Source organism: Anopheles stephensi, chromosome 3 (assembly GCF_013141755.1).
Source record: "Anopheles stephensi strain Indian chromosome 3, UCI_ANSTEP_V1.0, whole genome shotgun sequence".
NCBI classification, from domain to species: Eukaryota; Metazoa; Arthropoda; class Insecta; order Diptera; family Culicidae; genus Anopheles; species Anopheles stephensi.
In genome coordinates, this window is record NC_050203.1 from 37548754 (window position 1) to 37576238 (window position 27485).

Sequence of the window (27485 nt, forward strand, 5' to 3'; positions counted from 1 at the left end):
TCTGTGAGAGACATCACACGAGATGTTGATGATGCTTCCACCAAGCCGACTCTGCGGCTTCCGCGCGGTTCCCATATCGATCCTCCCGAAAGGCTCCAGGAATCTTGTCTCCAGCTTGGGACTGGCTCCGGTGAGTCTCTTGTCCTCCTCCCCGGATACCTGACACCACCACCACCACCGACGGTCACTCGGAAGACACCTGCGGCCGTCCTACTACCAACGGGGTGGGAATACTGCTTTTCTTACGAGTGCGTCCTTCTAGTAAACAACAAACACTTTACTCACGGGAGGAAAAGGACAGAACGAGAGAGAGCGAAAGAGAGATAGAGCACGAGGCACGAGAGGAAAACTCTGTTTCCAAAATAGAGCACTACAACAGCAGAGCACGGGAGAGAGTTGTCGAAGATCAAACTAACGGGGTTTTATCAGCGAAAACAAATCACATGGTCTCTGGCGGGCGGATGGTGCTGCTGCTGGGCTGATTCTGGCCAGTGTTCGCGAGGGTCACGAGTGGAAAATCTCATTTTCCTCTCTCGTGCACCCAGACAAACAGAGACACAAACACACACACAAGCTTTTTCCGCGTGTGACCGATAAGTGTTGGGGATGGAAATGGAAACAAATTGAACGTCGAGTTTGGGAAAACCGTCGGACGCTAAATTCTATCGCGCGAAGTCAAAATGAAATGATGAGATGTTGTTGTGAAGGGGGAGGGGAGGGAAGGGGTGAAATCAGTTGGGTGGTGGGTAGAGTGGAGATTGGGGATGAATTTTCCGACAAGTCGCCAGGGGAAACACCGTCCAATTATAGTTGATCAAAATGTTCGCAATAGATGAATGGGACATTATCGTCCCATTTTTGTATGGAGGATGGTGCGGAACCGTCGTTAGCGTGCTCTAACATTTTGATTTCCAATTTCATAACGATTATTGCCGTTTGTTTGATTTTTTAGAGATTTTTACTGTTTGTTTTAATTCCTAGGGCAATGCAAATAAATTTGCTTGAGTTATCATTTGAAATGGCAAATACTGCTAACGAGGTACAGTTCAATGCAATACAAAGCAGGATGGTTTGGACGTGAGGTACAAACGTGATTCAAATTCAATTATGTTTACATTGAGCTTTGATTTGTTTGGTGAGTGACTGATAAACATGATCGTTAGCAATTTGTTCACTTTTTTTCTGTTTTAATATTAACACATTTGCAATAAGGACAAGGTATCACGTAAATTCAATGTGATTTGTTTTATTTACGAACATTAAAAGAATGTAATTATTTAATAAAATTAACAAAAATATTGAGCTTTAAGAGGTACGAATTCCAGCAAATGCATAATAAAGAGCAAACAATGCAAAAAGCAGATCGTGAAGTGCATTGTAATGCGGCCAGATAGTTTCGAAACATTCTTCGAGCCAAACCCCGAGTGGTTGAAGGGTGGTGCAAATGAAATCAGCCAGCTAGAACCAAATTCAACAGGAATACTGTTCGACCGGCAGTTTATCAAGAAAGTTAATTGAAGCCGAATCACAGTAGATGTGCCTTGACCAGCTTTAGTTCAAGAAAGTCTATTTGGCTACTGCACTAAAACAAGTTCCCATAGCAGTTATATAAATGGCATAATGGGAAAGCTTTCATATAAATATTCTTATGAAATAATAACTAAATAAATAAAAAGAGACCAAGAAATAGCTTGTTTCGTCCGGTTATTTGTATAAAATTGTCAAACTTTGGGGTTAAGGGTATAAATGGAAAATTTCCATAGTTTAAGTATCTTCTGACACGTTTGCTAGAATTTCTTTCGAGAAATATCACTCAATAATTTGGATAATTTCAATAGACAGAGTTTTCACGATAATATATAACCTCGATGCTTAAGAGAAGGGATGTAATGTGAACCCTTCATACAGCCGGAATGCCTTTCAAACAAAGTTTGTGCTCAGAAATCTAAAATCCAAGAAAAGCTGAAAAAGAAAGGCGTAACTACAGCCTTTCAGTGAAACCTAAAGACCCTTAAAGCTGACGAACTCTTTGTGCGACAGTATTTGATCTATTTGAGCCTTTGGCAATTAAGGCCTTATAAGCCATTTGGAACATGCCTAGTAGAATATGCTCTCTATAACCCTTTTTTTTAAGACTAGATGGTATTCCAAGGATCTAAGCTAAGTTGGTTGTATGCTTCAGAGCTCAAAAGGATATATCGGACAAGTGAAAACTAGAAGTTGTCAAACCAGTGTTAAAAGCTGAGCTTCCTGGAAAAAATTGGAGGAAAATCTACTAAACGACAAAATCTTCACTAAATGCTTGATCCTCCAGAAAGCCTACAGATTTTCCAGAAATAAGCGCACTACCTGTTCATTCACACAAGACGGCCTACGATACTATAGATCGGACGATTTATGGAACACCAGGCAGCGTGGTGAGGATCTCCTCGAAAGCTGACCATCGAGGACTAAGACAAGGGGACGTACTCCCCTATTTATAGTTCAACATAGCTCTCGGAGATGCTATCAGTAGTGAAGATTTCACTGGTGATGCTGATGACAACATACCTGCTTGGCGAAAGCTCTTACCGTGTTATCTTGAGGAAAACGGGCTCCTTTAACTACAGCCATCAAGAAGGCTTCAGCAACACAAAAAACGCGCAATGTATCTTACACTGATAGTCCGGTGTCCTCTATGGGAACGAATCCTGAATAAAGATAGCGGAGGACTGAAATAGTATCGCACAGGATGGCAAACGGTTAGGATCAAGGATGGCAAACATCTCGATCAAGTAGTAGATCAAGTAGTAGATCTTACGGCCAAATCTTTCGGCGATCGAATATAGCTGTGTTTAGAGGTCTACATCCCTTGACCGATTTACGTCTTCTTCTTCTTGGCGTGACAAGCTGCTAGGTCATGCCGGATATCTGATGGCTTATTAGCACCAAGTGCTTAGATAGCCAGTCCTCACTACGGGTGAACGATCCGGATAGCAATTGATGCACAGTCCTGCCGTGTTAAATCTGGAGTCTCCATCTTCTCGGCCACCGAACCGAGCCCGAGTCTAGACCGAATTGCTCTAAGAATAGTGGGATAGTATGTGTGTAAGGACAATGGAGGAGCCGCTACAATGACGAGCTCTACGAGTTGTACGATGATCTCATCATCGTGTTGCGAATTAGACTCGTCAAGCTCCGATGGGCTGATCACGTCAAATTGAGATGGCGTTGATGCGTCCGCCAGAACGGCGGTAATAGAACGCGAAACGGTTGTAGCGCTTGATAAGTAAGTAAGTAAGTAGGTATAGTTGGATACCATGTCTGATAGATCGTAATTAACTGCTATGAAGGGCAGCTTTCTATAAAAAATCTTGCAACTACTAATCGTGTATTGTATAAGGTCAACTACGCGTTTCTACGTCATCTCATACAACTAATCGCCCATTGTTTGTTATCCTGTCTATTGTGTCTTGAAAGAATTGATTCACTTAATCTCTTCCAAAACGCCTAGCACCATTCCCGAACAAACAACTATCCCCATTTTGACGAGGACAAGGATGCATTACCTCCCAAAGTAGTTCGCAAGCAAGCAATCATTTCAGCCCGGGAACAAAGCAACGAAACACAAAGCAACTCTCGCAACAAAAACACTTAAACCAAACTTGTTCCACCAAAGCACTGTCCCATTACCGTTTGGCACAATACAGGACACACACACACAGAAAAAAGGCGTTTTTTTCGATAACTTGTAATGGTGCCCCATAACGTTAGCGCCCACGTGAAAGAAAAGCTCACATACCTTACAGTAGTTGTGCTGGTAGCTCGGCTCACTTTTCGCCAAATTCGCGCATGTTTCTCATCATTCCACATAATACGACTCGGCCCGCCTCGCTAACACCATCGTAATTCCATCGATAATAGACCAAATGCATAATGAATTACACACCCATTAACATGAATGTGGCCAGCTTACCCAAATCGACCCATATAATATTTATATTCACATTACACCGAGGCACCACCGGTGTGCTTGCCGTAGTCGCGCGCCCATCCCGGCTTAAGAAGATCGGGTCGGGTAAAACGGGCCTAGGACAACGATAGGCAAAGCCCCCCGAAGGCGCTGCAGAGTGAAGAGCGAATAAAAAAAAACACGCCCGTCCAGAACCAGCAACGATAAAAACGGATCCAGCGGTGTACGATGTGTGGAAAAGAAAAACTGTTTGAGAATGAAACTTTTCCCGCCCACATTCATCCACACGTGGAGCATTGTGTAAGGGGGGAGGGGGGGGGGAGATGGGGGGGTGTGTGCGCACATGGATTACGCTAAACGCTCGACTAGCCGTCCCGTGCCGTGCCGAGGCATTCCACTTCGGTCGAGCGATATGTATACGACCGGAGCTCCATTACTGGAGCCATCCTTCGAAATCAACCAGCCATCGTCATAAGAGCGCACCATACATCATTCACATTTCGATGGCCCCTCCGGGAGTACAACTTTTCGCCGACCGCCAACACTTTGGTCTGTGCTCGGGGTGGAAAACCTTTCACCAGCCAGTCATTTTCCACACCAGCGTATATTTCTGTTTTTTACTTAGATGGTTGTTGTTGCCTTCTTTCTCGCTTTTTTTCCTATCTCTCTCTCTCTCTCGCTCTCTCTCTTATGCATGCTTCTTCATCTTGGACTTTGTGTGGTTGGGCCAACTCGCTTTCCATACGGCTGGGACGCATTTTCCTTCGCACACGTGGCCCTGTCCCTCTCGCTACGAGCAGCTTGACACTCGAGGGAAAATGCTCGACACCATCGGTGTCGGATCGGAAAATTCGCATCGCCCGCGCCGTTTTTTTTCTCTGCAGCATACCTTTGCGTTTGCCCCCCCGGTTTTTTGTGTCGTCGAGCCAAGAGCCCACCGCTAAAGCCGCCATAGCCGAATGGAAACTAAATTACTCGCTATTATTTCTGCTCAACGCGCGCCCCGGCATTCATCATTTTCCGCAGAAATAAATGGGCTTTCGAAGCTCGGGCCCTTGCCCGGGGAGGTTGCGGTGACCTCCCCGGGGGTTGTCGGGGGGGGGGCAACTTAAGCGGAAGCATTCAGGAAGCGTGGTATGGCGTGTGAAATGGAATGTTTTTCTATGTACTCGCGCACCTAAAACCGCAGCATCCGACACCATCCCCGGACGCGTGGAACGATGGATTTCACGACCCTCGGGCCGAATCCACATGACATGTTGGCATGGTTGGGAACGGATTTTTGCGTGCTGTCGGAATGAAACGGTTGGTTTGATTTCATCATTTCACCGTCGAGGACTTTGCGAGAGGAAAACCACGGCCCAAATCAAAGACATCGCACGGACGATTTATGAGGATTGTGTGTCTGTTGTTTGCCGTGCCGTTTTGTGTGTTTAGAATCGGGCATTCCGGGTTTCTCCGCTCATCCCGCTCAACCACGGATGGGTTGGCAAGGCGCACAAGAAACACTTGACTTACAATCGACGATTCTCGGTCTCGTCTGTTTGATGTTGTTGATGGTGATGATGGTGCCTCAGCAGCTGCTGCTGCGACTGATCCCAATTTCGTGTCCGCCACTCGGCAAAAAGGAATCATCGGAGAGTAATATTCGTCAAGTGGTTTTCCGCAAAACGGAAGCACAAGTAGACGGACGCCCACGGGCCACCGTGAGGAGTCGACAGGACATGGAATCAATTTTGTAGAAAGCTTGTGCCTTGCGGGCCGAAATGAGATCAAACAAAAGCGGCTTCTTTTCACGCGAGCTCTTGTAACGAGAATGAATACAAAACATGAAACAAACAGCTCAATGGCAAGCAGTGTGTGAATAAAAATATCGTAGCGCAAAGTACGCTAAAACTTCTGCTATTCAGGCTTGAAGTGAGTACAAAACATTTCATTTTAACTGGCACACCAATCGACGAATGAGAGCTCATCCTAACGAACGACCGTTGGACTTGGCAAGACCGATCCGAGTAAGACGGATCTTGTTAGTCAAACTATTCTAATATTGGTTCGTTCCGGTTTTACTATTCCAACCATCCCAATAACACAACACATTGTTAAGCGTGGAAAATGCTTTCGTGCTGTTCCCCATTTGCTCATGCCAAAGACATCAAATTCTATCAAAACCGGACCCGGATCTGGCCGGGCAACGGTGGATCCGTTCGAACTGGAACCCTTCGCAAAGCTGGAAACTGAAATCACTGAAGCAAACAAATGCAAGGCCAAACCGCAAAGTAGTGTTCATTGTTACAAGCTTTTTTTTGCGCTCCGTTCAGTGATCGAGAAACCGTAACTAACCCACATTTCACAAATCCCTTCATCCACTTTTACGACACGATTGTTCGACCGGGTAGCTACGGGTCAGTTTTCCATCGCCAGAAGCTTTCCACGCCAGTTTCCACATCGCTGAAAAACCCCACGCCCTTTTCCCCTTGTGCTAGCAACCCGGTACTGGCAACAACGGCGCTTCAGGTTTTCGATTTACCGATTTCCGAATGCTACCGGTTTCCCAATCGCCACTGTGCGAGATCGGTCGGTCTGCCAGGCCCTTCAACCGGCGTGTGTACTATACCTATGGAGATGGTTGTGATTTACAGCTGCGATTTTGGTTGGTACGGAACGGTTCACTGTTGACCGCAAGCGCCCGAAAACCCGGGACTCTGCTCTCGATGCACTCGACCACCAGAATGAAGCGGAAGTGCAATAATTCATCATCACTGGACGCGTTTTCTGATTTTGCTGATTCGGCGGTGTGTGTGTGTGCTGTGCTGAAGCAAGCATCCCGCTCTCTCGCCCTGTCGGCATTAACGTTGTAGAGCAGTTGTTGGGAAAGTGATTGATAATTAACATTTTATTCGACCAAACTGCTTCTCGTTTCACCGATGGAGAGGACAACATGTTCAATAATTTAATTAGAAGTTTAATCTAGTTTACGACACCGTTTTTGATGCTGTTCAGGATATAATTAGGCGTGATTGAATAACGATTAAATTGATTACAATTATTTTGTTCAGACTAATTTCCTATTAGACCTATGCTCATTACGTTGGTAAATGGTGGTGTTCTGCTTTTAAGTCCCCTCCAAAGGGTTTCATAGTTAGGTCCGTTTCCGGTACGTCCTCGTTGTGCAGAGTAACATGTGTCATTGCATATTCAAGCATGGGTACACGGACTACTCTCAACTCCTTCAACGGTGAGCGGTGAGTTGTCCGACCAGCCAGCCCGGCTTAACGTTAGCTGGGAACGCAAATGATAAACCTAACTATTACGTGGCTCTCCAGTGGTACTTGAAGTTTGAGCGCAGATCCAGTTACTCTGCCTCGAGTACGTAACTGACACCGAAAAGCACAAAAAAGTTGGTTAGGTCTGAAAACATCAGGGTCGCTCGAAGCTCCGGTATTTAAGCCACCAAGATTTTTTAACGCCCACCAGCGTAGACATAAAGATCTGGACCGCACAATGCAAGACCACCAATTGGCTCCGAAATTCGATTTTAGGGGCTGAACTTACGCTGTTTGTATAGAGCCGGAAACTTGAAGCAACTATATCATGCCCTAGGCTCACATCGTATGGAATTCGTTGCTCTTCAAGGAACATGCTGTGCGTAACAAGTAACGGGTATCGTTGTAGAGCCTCAGTTAATATTTGACATCATCAGCTTTGCCAGATAAGGTTCGAAAAGTCCAAAGCAAGGATGAACACAAGAAGAAACTATTCTACGGTCGTCTGCCATTCCAATAATCAGGTCTTTTTGGTGGGCACATCAACACCATCACTCCATCGCTCTTGTCCAACTGAACAACCTATAATGTTTTTATGTGCTTGATGAGTCTCATTTGCTGCACAATAAGGAGACCATCGCTCAGTCCATAGAGATTGTCAATTTAGTGACTTCTTAATTGTTTCTCCACAAATACTGGAGCCACCAAAATTCCTTCTGACCATTTTACGCTCAAACGCTTCCTCGAGGTTTTCTTTAGAACTGGACAGAGTACTATTCAATACCTTAAATGCGTATGCGAGTACTAGTACAAAAAAAATTCTTACGGTCGTTCGTGCAGATAGGTGATGTTTCCTTCGTCTATGCCACCACCATATGCCAGGATCTGTATAGACTTATAGCACTTTTTGATGTCTATCCCCAGAGAGCCGGATACAAACAAAGATCCGGACCATTCTGTTGACATGATCAACTCACAGAGCCTTGCGATTGATATTTACTACACAGAAGGAGAATTTTCTGATGCCTATCTTCACACGGCTAGACCGAGGATCAAATCCCATCGGGAGCGTCCCCTCGTACAGAGAAATGACTATCGCTACCACGATAAGTCTATGTAGTAAGCCAAAAAAGGCATGCATAGTCTAAGAGGTCATTAAGAAGAAGTAGTAAGGTTCTTGGCCCCTTCATTGTACTTACATTGTTTGTCGACAAATTTCCCTGTCATCAGTGAACGTCAGAATCTGGATTGACTTTTAGCAGATAGTTTCCGAGGTTTTAGTTTCGGATGACTCTCTCTAGACATGGGAAGAGGTACATGGGGGCTCTCTCCAGACATAAGCGTCATGAGAAGACAGGAAACTGCTGCTCGGCCATCTTACTATTTGGGATTTGGTGCTTGATGAAGAAGTATTGAGTAGTTGGTTTTGCTTTCCGTTCCGAAGGATAGTAAATCTGGATGAATTCATGTTCATCTAAAACAGCGATTCGTTAAATTGAAAATTAAAACGTAAAAGCTCGTCTTGTTATTGTTGGAAGCTTTTGTACCATAATCCTTAGCTTTTATAGCATCTCCACGCCGAACCTTCAACGACGGGGAGAGTGCAAACCCGGCACATGCGTAGTAGACCATCGGTTTGACAGCTCGCTCAATGCTTTTTGAATATGGACAGACAATAACAATATTTGTTTTCGCTTTTGCAAATACTTTTATAAACTTTTCTTATTAAAGGAAAATTGTAAAGGGTAGTAAATTTTATTTTATGCCTCAATCTATCTTCCTCCACAATGAAACAGACGAAGCATCTCGGAAAGGATGCCTTCAACACATCCGTTCGCTTATCCACACCTGTCAGACGCCAGCACGTCAGAAGCAATCCCATCTCTCGTGCTCTTTTGGCACTGTTTCGCTCTTGTTTTTGGCTCCGTTGTTTTTTGTTGGCCTTGTGTTTCTCACTGTCAATTTCAACACACGCACACACACACTAGTCAGCACATTTCCTCCACGCGCTCGAGTCCTTGTCGAAGTGCGTTGTCCGTCTACTGGCTTAAAGCGAAACGATTTTCACGTCACACCATCAGAACAGTTTACTACGCAGCATTCGGGTGGGAAGTAATTCCATCAGGCATCAGTAGTATCCTGACCAGCCAGCCAGTTCCACTGTGTATGCTGACTCGCATTGGCGGTTGGCAAAAACTGTGGTGTGCCGTGGTTTTTGTTTTGTAAATAGCTGCCAAGGCGTGTACTCTCTGGTGGACGTGTTAAGTGGGCCATTTTTGAAGGCGAAGGTATCCCGGTGGTAGCCTTCCATTTCCCGGGTGAAAGAGATCAAAGGGAGGTCTGCTGTTAAGTTGTGGGCAAAATCTTGGTCCTGCAATCAGCTGTCGTTGGATTATTTTCACTAACATTTTAACTAACACGCTGGTCGTGAAAGTAGTGCAAACCGAATGGAGTACCGTACGCTGTGAAAAAAACGGAATCTCGTGTGTCTGTGTGTGTTTGTGAAAGGGAATCCAGTGATAAACAAACGCATTACCAAGGAAGAGTGGATGATAGGTTTGGTGTATTGATTTTCCCCAGTGAAAAATATGAACCCTCCGAACCATCCCCAAAGTGCTCCTGCTGCTGCTGCTGCTGTTGGGCGAGTTTATTTGGCAAACTGTCCCGAACGCCCTACACGGCCGACCATGGTCTAAGCACCGTAATCATCGCACTTTAAAGCTTTAACCCCTTCCCCACGGGTAAGTGCCAAACCCCCTCCTTACGCCCGTACCATTACGATCGCTTAGTTTGTTTCGTAGGTTTGCTGTTTTTCTTTGTACAATCTTTGCTCCATACGCGTTCTTGGTTTTGCGTGGCTAGCGGCTCGGGCAGAGTAGTTGTTGCAGTATCGTGAAAACGCTTGGTAGAAAAGTTGAGTAGCTAGCTCCGAATTTGATGCCGAACATAGACACCCGTTGTCACAGCGCTATCAGGACTCAGGTCAACATCTCCCTTCGATTGCCCACTCTGCGACTCGGCGTATAAACGTGCGAAAAAAATCCAGACAATGTGCCGTTCCTATATGTGTATGTGTGTCAGCTCACGGCTCAACAATGTGTGAGTTCTGGACGCTGCGTTGTTGAAGCATTGTGTTCAGAGGCGAGACCGTCCTTGGAGTGGCAAGGAAATGCATGCTCCCTAGCCCGGTTTGTGAATGTGCGTGAAAGAGACGCAATACGTTTTGGAGTCTAATCTTCATTTTGCCACCCATCCCAAAATCACCCATCAGGAAAGCTTCATCATCGGAAAAGCTAAGCTCGCCAGGACGGTCGGCTCGACTGGAAGCGTCCTATTTTGTGTACATTTGCTTGAAGGATATCATGTTTCACGAGTCCATCACTGTACATGCACACACTCGCACTAACACTCACACACACACACGCTTGTACAATGTAATAGTGGGCCGCTTCTAAGAGCACTTAATTAAACCGCTGCCCTTCACATGAGGCATCCTCACCCATGTGTCCCGATACACGGTTCGCAACCTCCGTCCTTATGGGTGGAGAAGGGTGGCGCCCGTTAGGGACCGTTTTTGTTTGTCTGGTGGCGTTTTTCCTTGACGCTTCAGCGAGCTTTCGGGTAATCGTGATGGGATATTTGATATATGATGAATTATCACCATTACGCTCGAGACAGATCTGATGATGCCTCGGGCTCGGGAGGAGCTGGGTGTCTGAAGTATGATCAACATTACGCCATTGTTGGTGATTGTGCTTGATGTTATGACTTTTATCGGGTGTGAAAAGACAGGATTCAAGGACAAAACATCAACGCATGAATGGCCAATATTGTTATCACATTTTGCATACTATTTAAGGGAAAGGGACGTTGCTAAATAAATTGCTTTGTTATCAAATTTGAAACCAGTTAAATTAAACAAAGAGGATAACTTGAGTAACTTTACTTTAAGTTTTCTCTAATAGATCATTAACAATTGCATTAAAAAAGGTTTCTTTAGACGGCGATGAAAGTAGAACTCCAAAGGATAACTCGATTGATTCAACTGTTCTCAAGCAAACCATCAGCAAATACTAGGTCAAGTAAGGTGCCAAAAGGTGTAAAGTTGAGTTTGGCCGGAAAGTATCAGCTCGTCCATTTTTAGGTCAATCCTGTATCCTCTTGGATGGTCAGTTTGAATTCTGTTCAAAAATATATCCACCAATATGGCTCAGCCACTCACTCCAAATGATTGAAATGGCAATTTCCACCTTGTCCAGGATATTTTTCACCAATCAAACAATATTGTATAGAACCTGTATTGTCCAACTGCTCACATCACCTCGCCTTGTATTCTGTGTATCTCACGTTCGATTTATTCTCCAAAATTACAATAGGTTGACTTAAAATATGAATAGATGAAATACAGTTAACAGATGATGTGCTGAATAATCTGTACTGCTATAAGCAGTTTGAGGCGGTCCGGTACCTGAGGCGATAACGCCATTCTTCACACGGCAGGACCGGGGTTCAAATCCCATCCAGACCCTCCACCGTTCGCCCTGAATTTACTACTTTGCTACGGGTAAAATCAATTCACAGAAAGCCAAAAATGGCAGGCCAAGACCTCTCTAGTCGACCTCGGTATATTAGCTGTACAATGATCGCACCATTGAATTAGACTCACCATGCTCCAAAGGACTCGTCAGGTAATGAAAATGACACCGAAAGGCCTTTTACGCCGTTCAAATGGACAGATGAGGCGTGCTAAACCCAGAATCAGGTGTTAGTGACGGATCAAGCACCATGGAGGTATTAGGTGGAATGGATGCTGAGGCTAGCTGATAGGGCTCTAAAGATTTGAACGAGATATCTGTTGACTAACCAGATGATCAGAATGTATAACGCTATTTAAAACTTGTTCGTTCAGGAATAAAACTTCAAACATCATTTATCGGGTATTTTGATCAGAGCTGCCCCAAATCAACTAATAACGTTGTCATGTTTGGATAGGCATAACATACATGATACAAAAGACCAGTGGTGGGTCAAGATATTTGAAGGCCGCGTGCGGATTGGCAGTCGAGGCCCCTCTAATTGTGATATAAGACCGATTAGGCCCCGAGCGGCAGCTCTTACAGCTCCTAGATTGATCCGCCACTGCAAAAGACGGTGGACAATAAAATCGTAGTTGATCGTTGGCTCACAGGATAGGATGATAAGATCATAGGATCCTCAGATAGCATATCGTCATATAAAAATATTTAAAATTGGTTCCTTTTTTAATGCAAATGTTAGTGAAGTTAAGATAAGAAAACCGATAACTCCAGGCTGACCTGGACCTTTTACCTTATTTTAAACACAAATTCAGATGCTTTGTAATGGCTAAAATGGTCTAAATCTCAGGCTCTTCATACAGACTTCCTATAGCTTTTCATCAATTTCAGCAGTGTGCACCGATAGTAGATGCGTTCAAAATGTCAATCCTTTTATTTGCGAATGACGGATGAAGGCATCATCTTACGATATCCTTCCAATCCCCCTGTTCCAATATCTGCAACTTTACCAAACTATAAATCATCAACGAAACCACCATCAGGCCATATAAATCCTCCCGGAACCATTGTAAAACTTTTGACGAATCGAATCGGCCAGGCGAAGATGGCCGCGGGTGACACAGTGACAAACCCTGACTTAAAAGCTGCAAACTTTTTAAAGCCTCTTGACATTGTGTCGTACCCTATCCCCAGGACGCAAAATAAGCTGTGTCATTACGTTAGTTCACGACAAGTCCTGGCGTCAACAGCACTCGTGTGTGTCCTCTCGTTTTGCAAAAGTGGGCACCGCGAGGCATTAGTTTGCAGGGTTACGGGAACCGATGGTTTACGATGTAAATGCCGGCCCCTCTTGTCATTCATGGAAGAGGACGTACTTATTCAAGAATGCATTAGCTATTTGAAAAGCACTTGACCCTGTGGAGCAGCGTTGCCACCGGAGCGGCGACAGCCCACAAAACTGATTGTCAGCATAAACCCGCCGTGCATCGTGGATGACTTTAGGGTTTTCCAACCAGTGCTGTCAACACTTTCCTGCCTCGTTTTTAGGTTAATTCACGCTGGTGACAAACATGTTTTCCACGCTGCGTTAAATGTCCGTCCAACAGTTTTAGGAGCCATTGTTCAGGCAGTGGCTTCAATCCATTGAACCATTTCATGTGGACGTATCAGCGTGAAAAATATAGCTTCTGCTCAGCTTTTCCAACATTCACACACACAGACGCTACACATTGAACTTTAGTGTGTCAACTTGTTATATGGGGTTCCTTGGCCAACTCCGGTAGCTGTTGTTATGGTAGCAAAACTTGTACTTGCTGTACCACCCCATCACGGCACGCTCTTACGTCCATCAAAGCCTAGCGAGCGTTACAAACAGGGGCAAACTACATCACCAGCTTCAGCCGGCTTCTGGTGCAGTGGCCTGCCACCCTGGTATGCCCCGTAACACGGCTATGGGGAAGGTTTGCCACACTCTCGTACCATAAGCGAGCAAAAGTTTTTGAAGGACGAGCCCCGCCAGATAATCGATAACCGATGTCAAGAAGAGATGCTCGATGTTAGTTTGTTTTTTCCTCCCCAACTCATGACCTGGACTCTGCGTCGGTTGTTTGGTTGGTTGGTTGGGCTAGCTTTACCGGGAATTGATTCTTTTCGTAGCACGCTTGTGGAAAAAATGGGCCAGCATCAAATTGCTGACGTACGTTTGGGGTGCTTTTAGAGGTTGCTTTATTTTTGCTTCTAACGTTACTTGGCGTTACAGATTTTCTTTAAAGAGAATTTCTAGACGAAATAAGAAGCAATTTAATAAATTACTCTATGCTCAAACGTCACGTATCGAAGCCTTCAATTTGAATTTGAAGCCATCCTGCCGTAATGAATGCGGAAGCGCAATTGGTAACGCCCGCTCGGCTATTATATCGATCATGCCAGTCCGTATTCCAGGCCAGTAGGCTACTCCCGAAGCTGAGCAGATTAATTTTTAAGCTTCAGGCTTTGCGTTTGATGATTGCGGTACGAGATTTGAATTTCTTTGCCGCCGCCACCACCACCATCACCTCTTTCCACCAGAAACGTTCCCCGCCGAACGTGAAGACCGCGAGCAGGAACCCTACGGCGAGAAAGAAGTACAGGTAACGCATCTCCACCAAACCGACTGTAGAGATTTTACTGGTTGTGATATCGTGATTGTAGAGCGATAGATGTAATACGTCTGGTTTCTTTGCGAGTGTGAATTCAATTGTCCTTTATTCTTATGCATTAATTAGAGTTCATTACAAATTCATCATGATTCATTTCTACCCTATAAACATTTTCGTAATTCGAACATTCCGGCCACCAAGAATGAAATTCTTTAGAGTAATTAATAAACAAACGTGTTCGAATTATTATTCAGGTGAGGTAGTAGGTAACAATGCTAGTCGTGCTGTCGGTCGCACGATGTACTTGTCAGGTGCCGTTCGTAAAGTGACGACACGGATGACGTCGTCCTTGCCGGGATGGAGTTTAACAATGCGCCCCTTTGGCCACTCGGTGGGATGAGCATTATCTTCTCGTATAAGGACTAACTGATTTTCTTTAAGCTCAACTACTGACCTGCTACCGAACGACGATCGTGCTTGTAATTGTTGTGTATATTCCCTTTGCCATCGTTGCCAAATAGATCGTACATAGCGTTGCACTAACTGATACTCGTTTAAACGATTAGACGCAATGTTAGTGTAATCAATATCGGGAACAGATTGCATGTTACCTCCGATGAGGAAATGGCCTGGTGTGAGCACTTCAAGATCACACGGATCTTCTGACATTGGAACTAAGGGTCGCGAGTTTAAACAGGATTCGATCTGTGTTAACAATGTAAGCATATTTTCGTAGGTTATACTTGTTGTCCCTATGGTTCGCAGTAAATGATGTTTCGCTGATTTGACCGCTGCTTCCCAGAGCCCGCCGAAGTGGGGAGCTCGCGGTGGTATGAAACGCCATATCATGCCGTTCTCCGCACACCAATTGAAGATGGATTTACGATCTTCCTCATTCTGCTTCAGCATTTTGTAGATACGATGTAGTTCATTTGCTGCTCCTTTAAACGTTGTAGCGTTATCTGAGTGCAGCTCCTTCACCATTCCTCTGCGTGCTACGAAGCGACGAAGTGCTGATAGAAATGCGGTTGTTGTCAAATCGCTCACCAATTCAATATGTACAGCTCTGGTTGAGAAACAGACGAAAATTGCAATATACGCCTTGCTTGGACCGCGATTCCGAACATTTGATTTGATTAATAATGGCCCACAGTAGTCAACGCCGCAAACGGAGAATGCTCTGGTTGGGGTCACTCTTGACTCCGGTAGATCTGCAACACTTTGTTGGACTAATGTTGGTTTGGCCTTGAAGCATTGAAGACAGCGATGGTAGATTGATTTCACTAGACTTCTTCCTCCTATCACCCAAAATCGTTGTCGGAGCGTTGCTAGCAAAAGTTGCGGTCCGGCATGTAATAACCGGAGGTGATATGCTGTTGCTAAGAGAACTGCCATAGGATGGGCGGCAGTTAACACGATGGGATGTTTAACCGAATGCGATGCTGTCATGTTGCCCAGCCGGCCACCAACCCGAAGCACTCCTGTTTCGTCCAAATATGGTCTCAGCCACTTCAGTCTTGATGCTCGGGATACCTGTCTTCCTGTTGTTAAGGCGTGGATTTCGTCGTCGAACGTATCTTGTTGGGCGAGTTTACATAGGGCGATTTCGGCTTGATAAAGATCTTCAGTTGTGATGGTTGCTTGGACGATATCTGTATCAGCTACATCTCGTTTGTTTTCGGCACGACACCCCTTTGGATGTTGTGAAGAATATGCCTTGGTTCTCAGGCACCGCACGTATTTGAATATGTATGCTACCACACGGCGAAGTTTGTGGTAACTTGAATACCTAGCGAAGAGTGTGTTGGAGAAGGCTCGTGCGATAGTGGTGCAAGTGATGGGTTGAGCAGCCTTCCGCTCTTCATCTGCCAATTCACCTTCATCGTTAGACGGAATAAACGTTGGCCAATTGCTTTCATTTTGTGCCAACCAATGTGGCCCGTTCCACCACCGGTGTCGATTGATCAGATCCTCAGCCTGTACACCACGTGAGATATCGTCTGCAGGATTGTCCCTTCCAGGGACGTGCTTCCAGCTCATACCGTCGGTGTCCCGTTGAATCTGTGCAACATGATTAGCCACAAACGGTTTCCAGCGACTCGGCAGTGATTGCAACCAGTATAGTACCGTGGTGGAATCAGTCCAGAAATACACCTTGATGTTGAATCTCGTTGCGTTGATGATCTTCTTGTAGAGTTGTGTGGCTAACCTTGCGGCACAAAGTTCCAATCTTGCTATTGAATGCGTATTTGTCAACGATACGACTTTAGATTTTGCCGTTATTAGTTGTACTGAAACATACTCCTTCGTTTCTGCACGAATGTACCCGCACGTTCCATAAGCTGACTGTGATGCGTCTGCAAACATGTGTAGTTGAACGCTACGTGCTTGCACCAGTGAGACGAATCGAGGTACTCGGACCTCTCGCAATCGGAATATTCCTTGATGGTATTGATTCCACTCCTCCTGAAGCTGTGGTGGCAGCGTGCTATCCCAATCTAACGCCGTTCCGTTCCTCTTCAGAGTCCATAGACGTTGCATAAACATTTTTGAAATGATTATGGTGGGCCCCAGTAGCCCGAGTGGATCGAAGATCTTCGCGATGAATGATAATGCTTGGCGCTTGGTTAACGACATTGGTGGAGGTGGTAAATCTACTTGAAACCGAAATGCGTCGTTTCTTGGCTCCCAAACCAAGCCTAATGTTGAGACGGAGTGATCTTCTAGCTCGTGAACGGATTGTATTGCTATATTTTCTGCAGGAATGCCTTCTAATGCTTCTGGACAGTTTGATACCCATTTTCTAAGCACCATTCCTGCTGAATTCAGCATTGCAGTTATCTGAGTTATCTTTTTTACCACATCTGCGATATTGCTTGCTCCAGATAGAAGATCATCGACATAGAAATCGTGCAGAACAGGATCGACCGCATCAGGAAAGCTCTGCTGATGATCACGTGCAATTTGTTGAAGTGTTCTGGTGGCTAAAAAGGGTGCTGATGCTGTACCATACGTTACTGTAGCCAGTTCATAAGTAGAGATTGGGTCTGTGGTGGATTTTCTGTATCGTATGCGTAGCAAACTTCGATCTTCGGGGTGATGTAGTATTTGGCGATACATTTTTTCGATATCAGCGGCTATAGCTATGGCATGTGTACGGAATCTCAGGATGATGGAAAACAGATCTTCTTGGACAATCGGGCCTACTAGTAATGTGTCATTGAGGGAGTAGCCGGACGAGGTCTTGCATGATGCATCAAACACTACCCTAACCTTGGTAGTGGTACTGGAATCTTTGACGACCGCGTGGTGCGGTATGTAACAATGTTCGATTGTATCATCTACAGGCTCGGGAAGCTTCTTCATGTGACCGAGGTTTTCGTATGCTTCCATGAATGCACTGTAAGCTTTCGCCATTTCAGGATTGGATCTCAATCGACGTTCTACGCTCAGCAAGCGCCTATCCGCAATTTCTCGTGAAGCACCCAGGGTTGCACCGTTAGTAAAATTTCGGGGAAGTCTGACCACGTACCTGCCCGAAGGTTCTCGATTTACTGTTGATGTGTAGTATTCCTCACAGTAATTTTCCTGTACTGAGAATGCTGGTCCGTCATCAACAGTTTCTAGCTCCCAAAAACGTTGTATCATGGCTTCGAGTGATTCTGATACGATGGCGGCACTCAATAACGCAGTCCTATTGGATGGTGTTTTCTTGTGCGTTGCATTTCCGGCAACCACCCATCCAAACGGTGTTTCCATAAGCCATGGTTTGCCTGGACCAAGTGCTCGTTTGCGGCCTGTATGCAGTTCCCAGAAGGCCTCCCCACCAATTACCACATCGATCTGGCTTGGAGTGTGGTAATTTGGATCAGCCAGTGTAACGTCAGGAACCTGCCATGAAGAAACATCAATTGGAGCCGAAGGAATGTCTGATGTGGGTGCCCTTAAAATAAAGAATTCCATTTTAGTGCTGAATTCTTGATTTTGAGATTCAATAGTAGCCACGATAGAGTTTTTAACTTGCTGTACTGCTTGCCCAATGCCAGTGATGACGATGTTGACCCTTTTCTGCGGCGTTTGCAGACGTTTAGCCAATGACTCCGTGATGAAGTTTGAAGTAGATCCGGAGTCTAGCAGCGCTCGTGCTTTGATTTGCTGGCCATGGTCGTCTACAATGGTGATTATGGCGGTTTCTAGTAATACCATGTCGCCTTCCTGGACCTCATCTGATTGTGCTGACATGCTGATTTTTGCCGGAAAATTCGGTTGACCGAAAGGTGTGGTTGTTGGTGCTGGTGATGTAATATGCAGCAGTGTATGGTGACGCGCGTTGCAAAACCGACACGAATATTTTGAATTGCACTCAGGAACCTGATGATCCATTGACAGGCAGTTGAAACACAACTGCAGCTTTGCCACGATGTCCCGACGATCCTTCACCGACTTTCTATCGAATGCTGGGCACGTGCGCAGTGGGTGTCGGTCCGAGCAACCCAATGAACACGATGTTGGTTTCACTGCGACTGTCTTCTCACGCCCTGTGGTCACAGCATAGGATTGCGAACGACGATGTGATGGGGATGATGTAGTTCCTTTGACCACGGCACTCGACTTGTGTTTCACCCCGGCCACCGTGATCGCAACCAGCTCCTTGCTCCTTTCCAGGTTGAGTGTTGATCGTAGAATGCGAACTCTGTCCTGTAAAAAACTGATTAGTTCCGAATACTTATCTTGAGGCGACGTTGACGAGTGTCGTTCCCAAGCCCATAGTGATTCGGAGTCCAGTTTTAAGAACAAGATGTTTATCAGCGGCACGTCCCAAGAATCCACGGGTTGATCCAGTTTCCGAAGTCCATTCACGTTTCTCGTGAATTCGTCCACGAGTGAGGCCAGGTCATCCACGTTGGTTCCGTCCACCGATGGAAGGAAATGTAGTCTCCGGTAGTACTCGCGACACAACATGCGTTTGTTGTCGTATCGTTTCAGAAGCATCTTCCACGTTACGGCATAGTTGTCAGCCGTCAACGATGTGTGCTCGAACGGCCGAGCAGCATCACCTTTCAAGGTACCGAGCAAGTACTGCAGCTTCATGATCGGTGGGATTTCGGGCGAAGAATCGATCATAGCAACAAATCGATCTCTGAAAGTCAACCACTTTGTATCATCACCGTCGAAAGTCGGTAGCTCGACTTTGGGAAGACGAATGTTCACTGTGCTTGAGCTGTTTAGAGCTGCGGTGCTCGAAAGCAGCAATGAATTGTTCACTGTATGGTTCTCCATTGGTTTATGTTTGAGGAAGAAACCACGCAACTTTCTATAACGTTCGTCCATATCACACCTATCGTTGATGCACGCTTCAATAGTATCTTCTTTGTCATCTAGTTCCTCTAGTTTCCCGATCGCGTTTATGAAACTATTATGATGTGAGTCCAACTGTTCTAGGCATGTGGACAACTCATCGACTTGATTTTCATCGTACCTCAACATAAAATCCTCTAATCGCGCAATATATGCTTCGGATTGCCTTTTCTTCAACAGCACATTTTTAAGTTTTTTGTCCATAGTGACATATGAAATATTTCGCACTCGATACGCACTGAAAGCTTTGTTGTATGCAAAATTGTACGCAGGTCCAAGTACGCGATTCACTTAGCACGGTTGCAGTAGTAACAACACCTTTACTTTACAAGATGGTGGTGAGATGACGCTATGAAATTGGCGCGCGATGGTGATGAGGTTGTCGACCGAAGCTTGGATGAAGCGACGCTTCCACTAACACAATTATCGAAATATAAAGCGGATGAGAAGGACGATTGTTCACGGAAGTCTGCGTTGACGGAACGCGGTTCACTTTCACACGCGAGCACGGATGACACAAAAACACACTAGTAATCGGCTGGCAGGAAGGTCCGTGATAATGATTGTTCACAATATTGTTCTATCACTGAGCACAGCACTAACGATGTACGAAAGTTACACTCACACGCATATACATACATGCACACTCCGTGGGAATGTTTCGATCTCTTGATGCAGAGTGACCACACACGGATGTTGAAACGAACAGACGCGATGATTCGAAAGGAATTCACGATGGATGGGTATCGTGAATTTCACAGTAGAGTAGGATACTCAATGTTCGTGCCCTTGATAGCGGGGCGATGATTGTACTACACCGTAAGCCTAGTACAACCGGAACTGGCTTGCACAAAACTGGATGAGAATTGGTAACACGTAGTGCCCTAATTCACTATTGTACAAGGATACAAGTCACGACACACGATCCGGTTCGAAGGACCAAAATGTAGAGATTTTACTGGTTGTGATATCGTGATTGTAGAGCGATAGATGTAATACGTCTGGTTTCTTTGCGAGTGTGAATTCAATTGTCCTTTATTCTTATGCATTAATTAGAGTTCATTACAAATTCATCATGATTCATTTCTACCCTATAAACATTTTCGTAATTCGAACACCGACCGAGCTGTAGCCGGCGTTTTGGTTTTCGCACAGCGGCTTCTGATGAATCCAGAGAATGGTGAAGCGCTTGATGATGCCGACCTCCCGCTGCCACATCAACCGCTGGCGAATCATCTCCCGGTACTTGCTGCCCCTCCTGATCGGGACACCGAACGGCGGCAGTTTGATGGCTTCGAGCTCCTGCAGCTTGCACACCTCCTCCGGCGCGAACGTATCCTTTATCACCTTGTAGGCCGCATTCACTTCCGTCTGTAATCGGCAGGCGGTTGGGAATATGGGCGGTGAGGGAGCAAATCAAATTAATAACTAATCCCGATCCTACCTGCGCTACGCTCTACCAGCCTTTCAAAACCTACCTCGAACGCGAACATTTCCTGTTTTACGCGAGCGATTCCCTCGTTCGGCTCCATGAACCCCTTGTCGCCGTATGGTTTAATTTTCTTCCGATAGAGCTCCTGCACGTCCGGGTCTTGCGTCTCTTGGTAGTACACCCGGCCGTAGCTCGATTCCATAACGCCCGCCTTCAGCGGAGACCGTGCCAAATCGCCGACGGTCAAGATCGCACGGCTAGGGCTCTGGAGGAGCGCGACAATGCTGGCCGAGTAGGACGTTAGGATGAAGAAGCTGGTCAGTTGCAACGAAAACATGAGCAACCGTGTGCCGTTGAAATGTGGTGGCGCCAAATCGTTGCCCCGCTGGCACATCGTGCCGAAGATGAAGACGAGCGATTCGATCGGCGTGAACCGCTCCCCGGTCGCCAGGTAGCGCATCGCCAGCATGCAGATCCAATAGATGGCCATCAGCCCGAAACAACACGCCCAAACACCGACACTGAACGGTAGCTCGAAAATGTTCGCCACGATGGACAGCGGTGGCTGTCGGAAGATGATGCTGCTCTTCACGATCAGCGTGACGATCATGAAATCGACCACCTCGAGACGCTCGGTGCGCATCAAAATGCCCATGCAGCCCAGCTCGACCGAGTGATTCTGAAACTTGCCCATCAAACCGCTGAAGGTCCCGTTGTGCTTGTAGCCGCCCTTATCGACCTGTACGATGTTGAGCGTAAAGTTAAGATCGAACATCAGCTCTTTGATGAGCGGAAAGTTGGCTTTGGTGAACACATCGTGCACGTCACTACGATCATCCATTCCCTTGAAGTACTCTGGAGATGTGATCTGCAAAATAAGCATCCTGACATCATGCTATGTTTGTCTGTATACCAAACTAGGAAGAGGCTTACCGCTAATCCACACGGCATAGCATATCCCTGAAGATTGCGTCGTCGGCGTGCATTGTTTCCTTCAAGCATTAGCTGCCCTTTAAGAGCCTCGTGACCATGGACCCCGGTTGTATAATTACATACAATATTTTCCATCGACAGAACGGCCTTTCGATAGGGTTTGAACAGTTCCCATAGCTCCCATCCGCCGGCACCGTTCGCGATCGCTAAAACAACACTCGTAAAGGGCATAACTTCGAACGTTCTGAATCGTTCATTATAGAGTTGCGTCAGACGAAGCGGCAATCCATCGGAGGTTGTCCTGTCCCTCTCCAAAACGAGCGCAGTGTCAAGAATCAACCAGTGTAAATTCCCCAACAGCAGCTTGTTCAATTCGTGGCCCATCTGCCACAGCTCTGCCATCAACTCTCCACAAGACGCATCAATCAACAGCCCACCTTGGGACATACGATTGGGATGTAACGTGGCGAGTGCTTCACTTGTTGGTTCCACAAAATCCACCATCAATCCGACGTTCGTTGCGAGGCGAAAAAAATCGTACCTCTCGTCACCATTCCAACAACCGCAAACTGTCACCGATTTCGCATGCCTTGCTCGGTAGTAGTCCACTGCCAGTGTACGCACACGCTGGTACCACAGGTCACGAGCGCAACTGGTCGTCCAGAACACAGAACAGTACACTAACAGCACGGCGCTACCCACAAATCCCTTCATGCTTATTGGCTACTCCTGATGCCCGCTTCTTAAGTCTGCATGTGTGAAGCTCCTCCAACGATGAGTTCCTTGTTTGGCCGATCTCCCGTAGAGTTTTATAGTTCTTCCCTCACTAATAATGTCATTAGGAAAATAGTACAATTACAGTAATGAACCGGGTAATTGATGCAATCGCGTGCAGTATGCATCGAGCTAATTTCTTCAAAGTGCATGAATATTGGGTCTCATTCGCCGGATCCTCGTTTATAGAATTGATTGGATTGATTATGCCAAAATTTGTAATTGCTTGATCCCTACCGTTTTGCTCAGTAATTTGTAGTACGTTTTTCCTTATATTTTCCTCCCGTATGTTGCAACTAACTTGCTAGATGCATTTCCATTTTCCATTTCTAGCTCACAATACCTACACAGTCACACTAGCTTCTCTTATCGTTTCTTTTTTCGTTTCGTTCCGTTTCGGATATTTCCGTAGCCCTTCCATTAGATTGTGCCGTGTTCCTTTCTTCAGCCGTTTAACCCTTTCTGCTTGATCTGCTATCTATTATGTTACCTATTATCTCTTCAATATCCTTTACTCTACTTCCAGTGGTGGGTGGCCTCTGACTCGCGAACTCCTACTTTGTTGCCTATAGTTGTCGCAAAGTTGTCGCACACGACCGGTCTAAAGTTAACATTCCCGGTCCGGTGTTTCGGGGTGCAGTAGTTCCTTACGCATCGCCCCTCCCCCGAGCGCTCAAACCCGCAGCCAGCAACACGATAGTGCCGTGGACCGGGCATCCTTCTTCCTCCCCATTTCTACCCTTAACGCAATGGCGCCCTTTAAGCTCAAGTTCCGCATGGGCAGTGGGTCGTCGCGTAGTACCTCTCAGGAGCAGGATGTCGTAGTAGATAGCCAATCCAATCCGGTCGGACCTCTTTTAAACAGTGCGAACGCCAATGAGTTCGGTAGCAGCACCACCCTTGACTCAGAGCAGAATAACGATAGCCTTGTGTCGATGAGCAACGATCGGCGCGCCTTAATACTGACCAGTAACACTACCGACGAACCAATACTAGGTAATTGGCATCTGCTCGATTGCGGGGCACACACTGCTCGACTGCTCGAATCATTACCATTACACTACCGAAAACCATAACAACTCTCCAGCATTACATGCTCCTTCCGTCCGACTTGTGTTTTCCCGGGCTCGGGTGTTACGGACCTGTCCTAATCGAGTGTCCCTTCCCTTGCAGGATATGACAATCCTTCGCTCACCAACACGGAGCATACGAACGTTATACCACTAAGCCCACCGCCATCGTACGAGCATGTGTTAGAAGAGGTAAGTCCTACCGGCTCCGCTTCACCAGCACCATAACGGTTTCTAATTGCCTTCCCTTCCCTCCAAGAATCGACTCGCTGCTCTGGACAAAGAGAACAATCGAACATCGTTGCTGAACCTTTCCCCGACTGCGCTCGGTTACGAGATGATGTCCAACAGTCAACCGGCCGGGTCGGAGCACCAGCCGCCCTGCACCACGGAGCAAGGTTCGCCGGGCGAAACGAGAAAGCAGGAGTCCATCGATTCCTCCCTGTACACCTGCAGCTCCACGACCACTCCTTCGCAGGAAAATCTGCTAACCTGCACCGGATCCTGCGATCCGTTGTATCAGCTGAGCTGCAACGAGGGTTTGCAGGATTTAGGTACGCACGGCCGTGGAGGAGCTATCTTGAGTTTGTTTCTAACTGTCGGAAAACATTGCAGCAGAAGAAATGGAAACGATGGCAATCGATGAGACGTGTCTGTCGAACGAAAACCAGGACACGCTCTCGTTGGACGAGGAGTGCAGTTCGTACAGCAACTCGCAACCGATCTACGATCAGCACGCTGCCCCGAAGGCGGAAGTCAAGGGTCCGGAGATACTGTACAAATCGAGCAAACAGCTCTACAAGGCGGTCGCGAAGGAATGTGGCATCACGTGCAAGATGTCCGACCAGTGCCGCTGCCTGGACTGTCAGAGCCGCTACTTTGACTGTGAATACGATCAGGTAAAGCGGGCGGGTTTTGGGAGGGTTTTCTGCGTTATTATAATCCATTTCTTCCCATTCCCTTCCGCAGAATGAAAATGAGAAAACTGATGGAGGATTAGGTGCTGGTACGCCAATGTTCATCAGCGAGGTCATGCACGGTACCGCGTGCACTATTCTGTAAACCTGCGGATGAAGAATTACTACTGCTACCAACCGGATGACCATTAACCAGTGAAACGTGGTCGAAACACACTCAAGTCATATTGCCCATTTCGATCCGTATAATAGAATTTGGGAATCTCTGAGAGGAATATTTCAAATAAAAAGTGGAGCTTTTTTTGCCAACATATAATGGAATCTTGCAAGCAGAAAGGAGAATTGATTGTGATCGTGGATTAGGTCGACGTCATGGTTGGCCACCAAACACTCGGCAGAAAATCCACAGCTGATTGGATAGTCGTGACTGTTTGCACTGATTCCATTATATGGTTGCAAACTTCCACAGTGGACTTACACTATTCCACTAGTCTTCAACATTGCATGGAGTGATTCAAACGATTCTTCACATGCGACGAACCGCCTACAAGAACCGCCAACTGAACTTCATCAAAACTTCATTTGCGTTTGCACATCTTCCTCCTACCTTCAAGCCCGGAGTAGGCCCCTACCCAAGGAGGAGGAGGGGAGAGGGTGGCACGGTACACTATCCTACTCTTAGTGTCCATTTTTTGTCCCACACTGTCTACCACTGGCACTGTACACGGAAGCTAATCCAAACCCAAAATAGGATAGATAGATAAGCATAAACACACATCGATGGCCTTCAAATGACTTGCGTTAAATGGATTCTTCCTAGGGCTACTAAGATTTGTTCACCACGATTTTTTACATCGAGCGAAGTGAGGTGGGTTCACAGCAAGCGCTCCAAAGTTGGCCGGCGCACCACCAACTGAAGGCTAACAATGATTTTGTTTTGCCTAAATTAACTCGAATGGTGATACTACTAGGGGCCGGGCACACAACATTGCCTGCCTGCACACACACACACATTTACTGATAACTGTATGTAATGTTTAGTATTTCCTATCGTAGTACCGTAACAGTAGAAAGCATGTTTAGGTTTTTTTTGTAAAAGGAAAACAGTATTTCTTCAACAGTAAGAACTTCACATACCGCTCGTTCGTGCGTTCCAGAATCTCGTCTTTGAACGTTTTGAATTGGTACAGATTTTTTGAAGTGGAAAATGGAACTTGACTCGAGTTCGACTTAATTAGCGGAATCAGCAACAGAATTTTACCAAGTTTTGAACAGCGCGAGACAGTTACGAGTCCCCACAGACCCTTCATTCCACGCGTCACTGTATACTGTCCGGTGCCGGATGATGAGACCGAGCCAGCAAGCGTTAAGGGGACTCGAAACACGCCACTGATATCTCCCAACCAGAGCAACAACAAAAAAAACCCCATAAAATATATAAACGTACATATATATTTTTGTAGCAACAGCAAGAAGACATTGGTAGGACGGACTTACAACAACAACCATGGTACTGAATATATATTTACACATAGCAAATTTCGGGGGGGAGGGGGCATAACTGCAGCGTAACAGTGTAGAATGGGAGCAGAGGGGGGAAAAAGGGAATAGCGAGCGGGCAAGGGATTAAAGCAAAATTAATGTCATCCTCAGCATAACAAAATGGCTGAAACAAGTCTATCGGCTTTAGAGGTTAGATCAACACAAAAACACATTCTCCCGCCCCAAAGGTAAGAACATTTAGTACCAATTGTTTCGAAAAATCATCTTTAAACCCGAAACTAACCCGTGGAATGGGGATATGCTGTTCATACGAGCGTACACTATAAACGGTCTAAAACCGCACAACAAGCAACAAGCAAAAACGTGATGCCTAGAATACCAATCAATACTGACCATGGTAGCCCCGTTACTACTAATAAAAGGAAAAGGACAACCGTTCAATTTTCACGGGTCAAAAAGGGTGAAAAGCGACAGGATCGGAGGGCGGACATGTGTGTGCTCCTGAACACTTACGGAAGCATATATTGTCGGCTGTCCGTTTGGGCGGTTTATCCACCATTTGTTTTTTGGTGGAAGTTGCTGTTTCTAATGCCGCGGTTACGAACTTTAAACAATGAACGCCACAACGAGGGAGGAGCTGCCCACTTTACTACCACTACCATTAACCCGGATTGGCGCTAAAACAAAACAACTAAACTAACAACTAAACTACAACATACAAACGAATTCGAAACTTAACGACTGTCTTCTTCGTCAACACGCACGCTCGGTGCAAACACTTTACTACTCTGTATAAAAAAAATCTGTTTTCTGCTCCACAAACGAAATAGGTTTTAACAAACAGACGTTTACGTTCGACTAATTAATTAAGGCTTAATTAAGGCTTTCGTGGGGTAGGATGGGAATTGATGTGAGTTTGTTTTGGTTTTAAACAGTGGAATAAATTGATTGCCCTGTTAGAATATTGGTGTACAAAACAAGCAAACAAATGGTTTGTTACGTGAACTTCTCGCAACGACAACTTTTGTTCCAAAGACACAACTAAAGATTAGAAAAAGTAAAAACAATGAAACAATGCACTAAATAAATACAGACAAACAAAATGGAAA

At 45.9% G+C, this 27485-nt stretch overlaps 2 protein-coding genes across 2 annotated transcripts; one reads left to right on the forward strand and one right to left on the reverse strand.

Moving 5' to 3' along the window:
• Window positions 1-1525: 1525 nt before the first annotated feature.
• On the reverse strand, window positions 1526-22208 carry LOC118509033 (ionotropic receptor 75a-like). The gene is made up of 4 exons (XM_036049071.1): window positions 22113-22208; window positions 21226-22047; window positions 20870-21118; window positions 1526-1582 (listed from the first exon to the last, which is right to left on the reverse strand). Exons 1-4 carry the CDS (start codon window positions 22179-22181, stop codon window positions 1526-1528), a joined length of 1197 nt encoding a protein of 398 aa, XP_035904964.1. The 5' UTR covers window positions 22182-22208.
• LOC118511835 lies at window positions 9150-27485 on the forward strand. The gene is made up of 6 exons (XM_036055380.1): window positions 9150-9956; window positions 23413-23882; window positions 24060-24148; window positions 24216-24510; window positions 24572-24855; window positions 24926-27485. The coding sequence occupies exons 2-6, from the start codon at window positions 23636-23638 to the stop codon at window positions 25016-25018; spliced, it is 1008 nt and encodes a 335-aa protein (XP_035911273.1). The 5' UTR covers window positions 9150-9956; window positions 23413-23635; the 3' UTR covers window positions 25019-27485.

Excerpts from the sequence above, each read along its gene's own strand:
- LOC118509033 (XM_036049071.1), bottom strand. The coding sequence starts at position 22,181 with ATGCTTGAAGGAAACAATGCACGCCGACGACGCAATCTTCAGGGATAT. Across the intron at positions 21,119-21,225 it reads AGGAAATGTTCGCGTTCGAG|ACGGAAGTGAATGCGGCCTA; the intron begins GTAGGTTTTGAA and ends TGCCGATTACAG. Across the intron at positions 1,583-20,869 it reads AAAACGCCGGCTACAGCTCG|TGCAGTAGCCAAATAGACTT; the intron begins GTCGGTGTTCGA and ends AACTTGTTTTAG.
- LOC118511835 (XM_036055380.1), top strand. The coding sequence starts at position 23,636 with ATGGCGCCCTTTAAGCTCAAGTTCCGCATGGGCAGTGGGTCGTCGCGT. Across the intron at positions 23,883-24,059 it reads TACCGACGAACCAATACTAG|GATATGACAATCCTTCGCTC; the intron begins GTAATTGGCATC and ends CTTCCCTTGCAG. Across the intron at positions 24,149-24,215 it reads ACGAGCATGTGTTAGAAGAG|AATCGACTCGCTGCTCTGGA; the intron begins GTAAGTCCTACC and ends CTTCCCTCCAAG.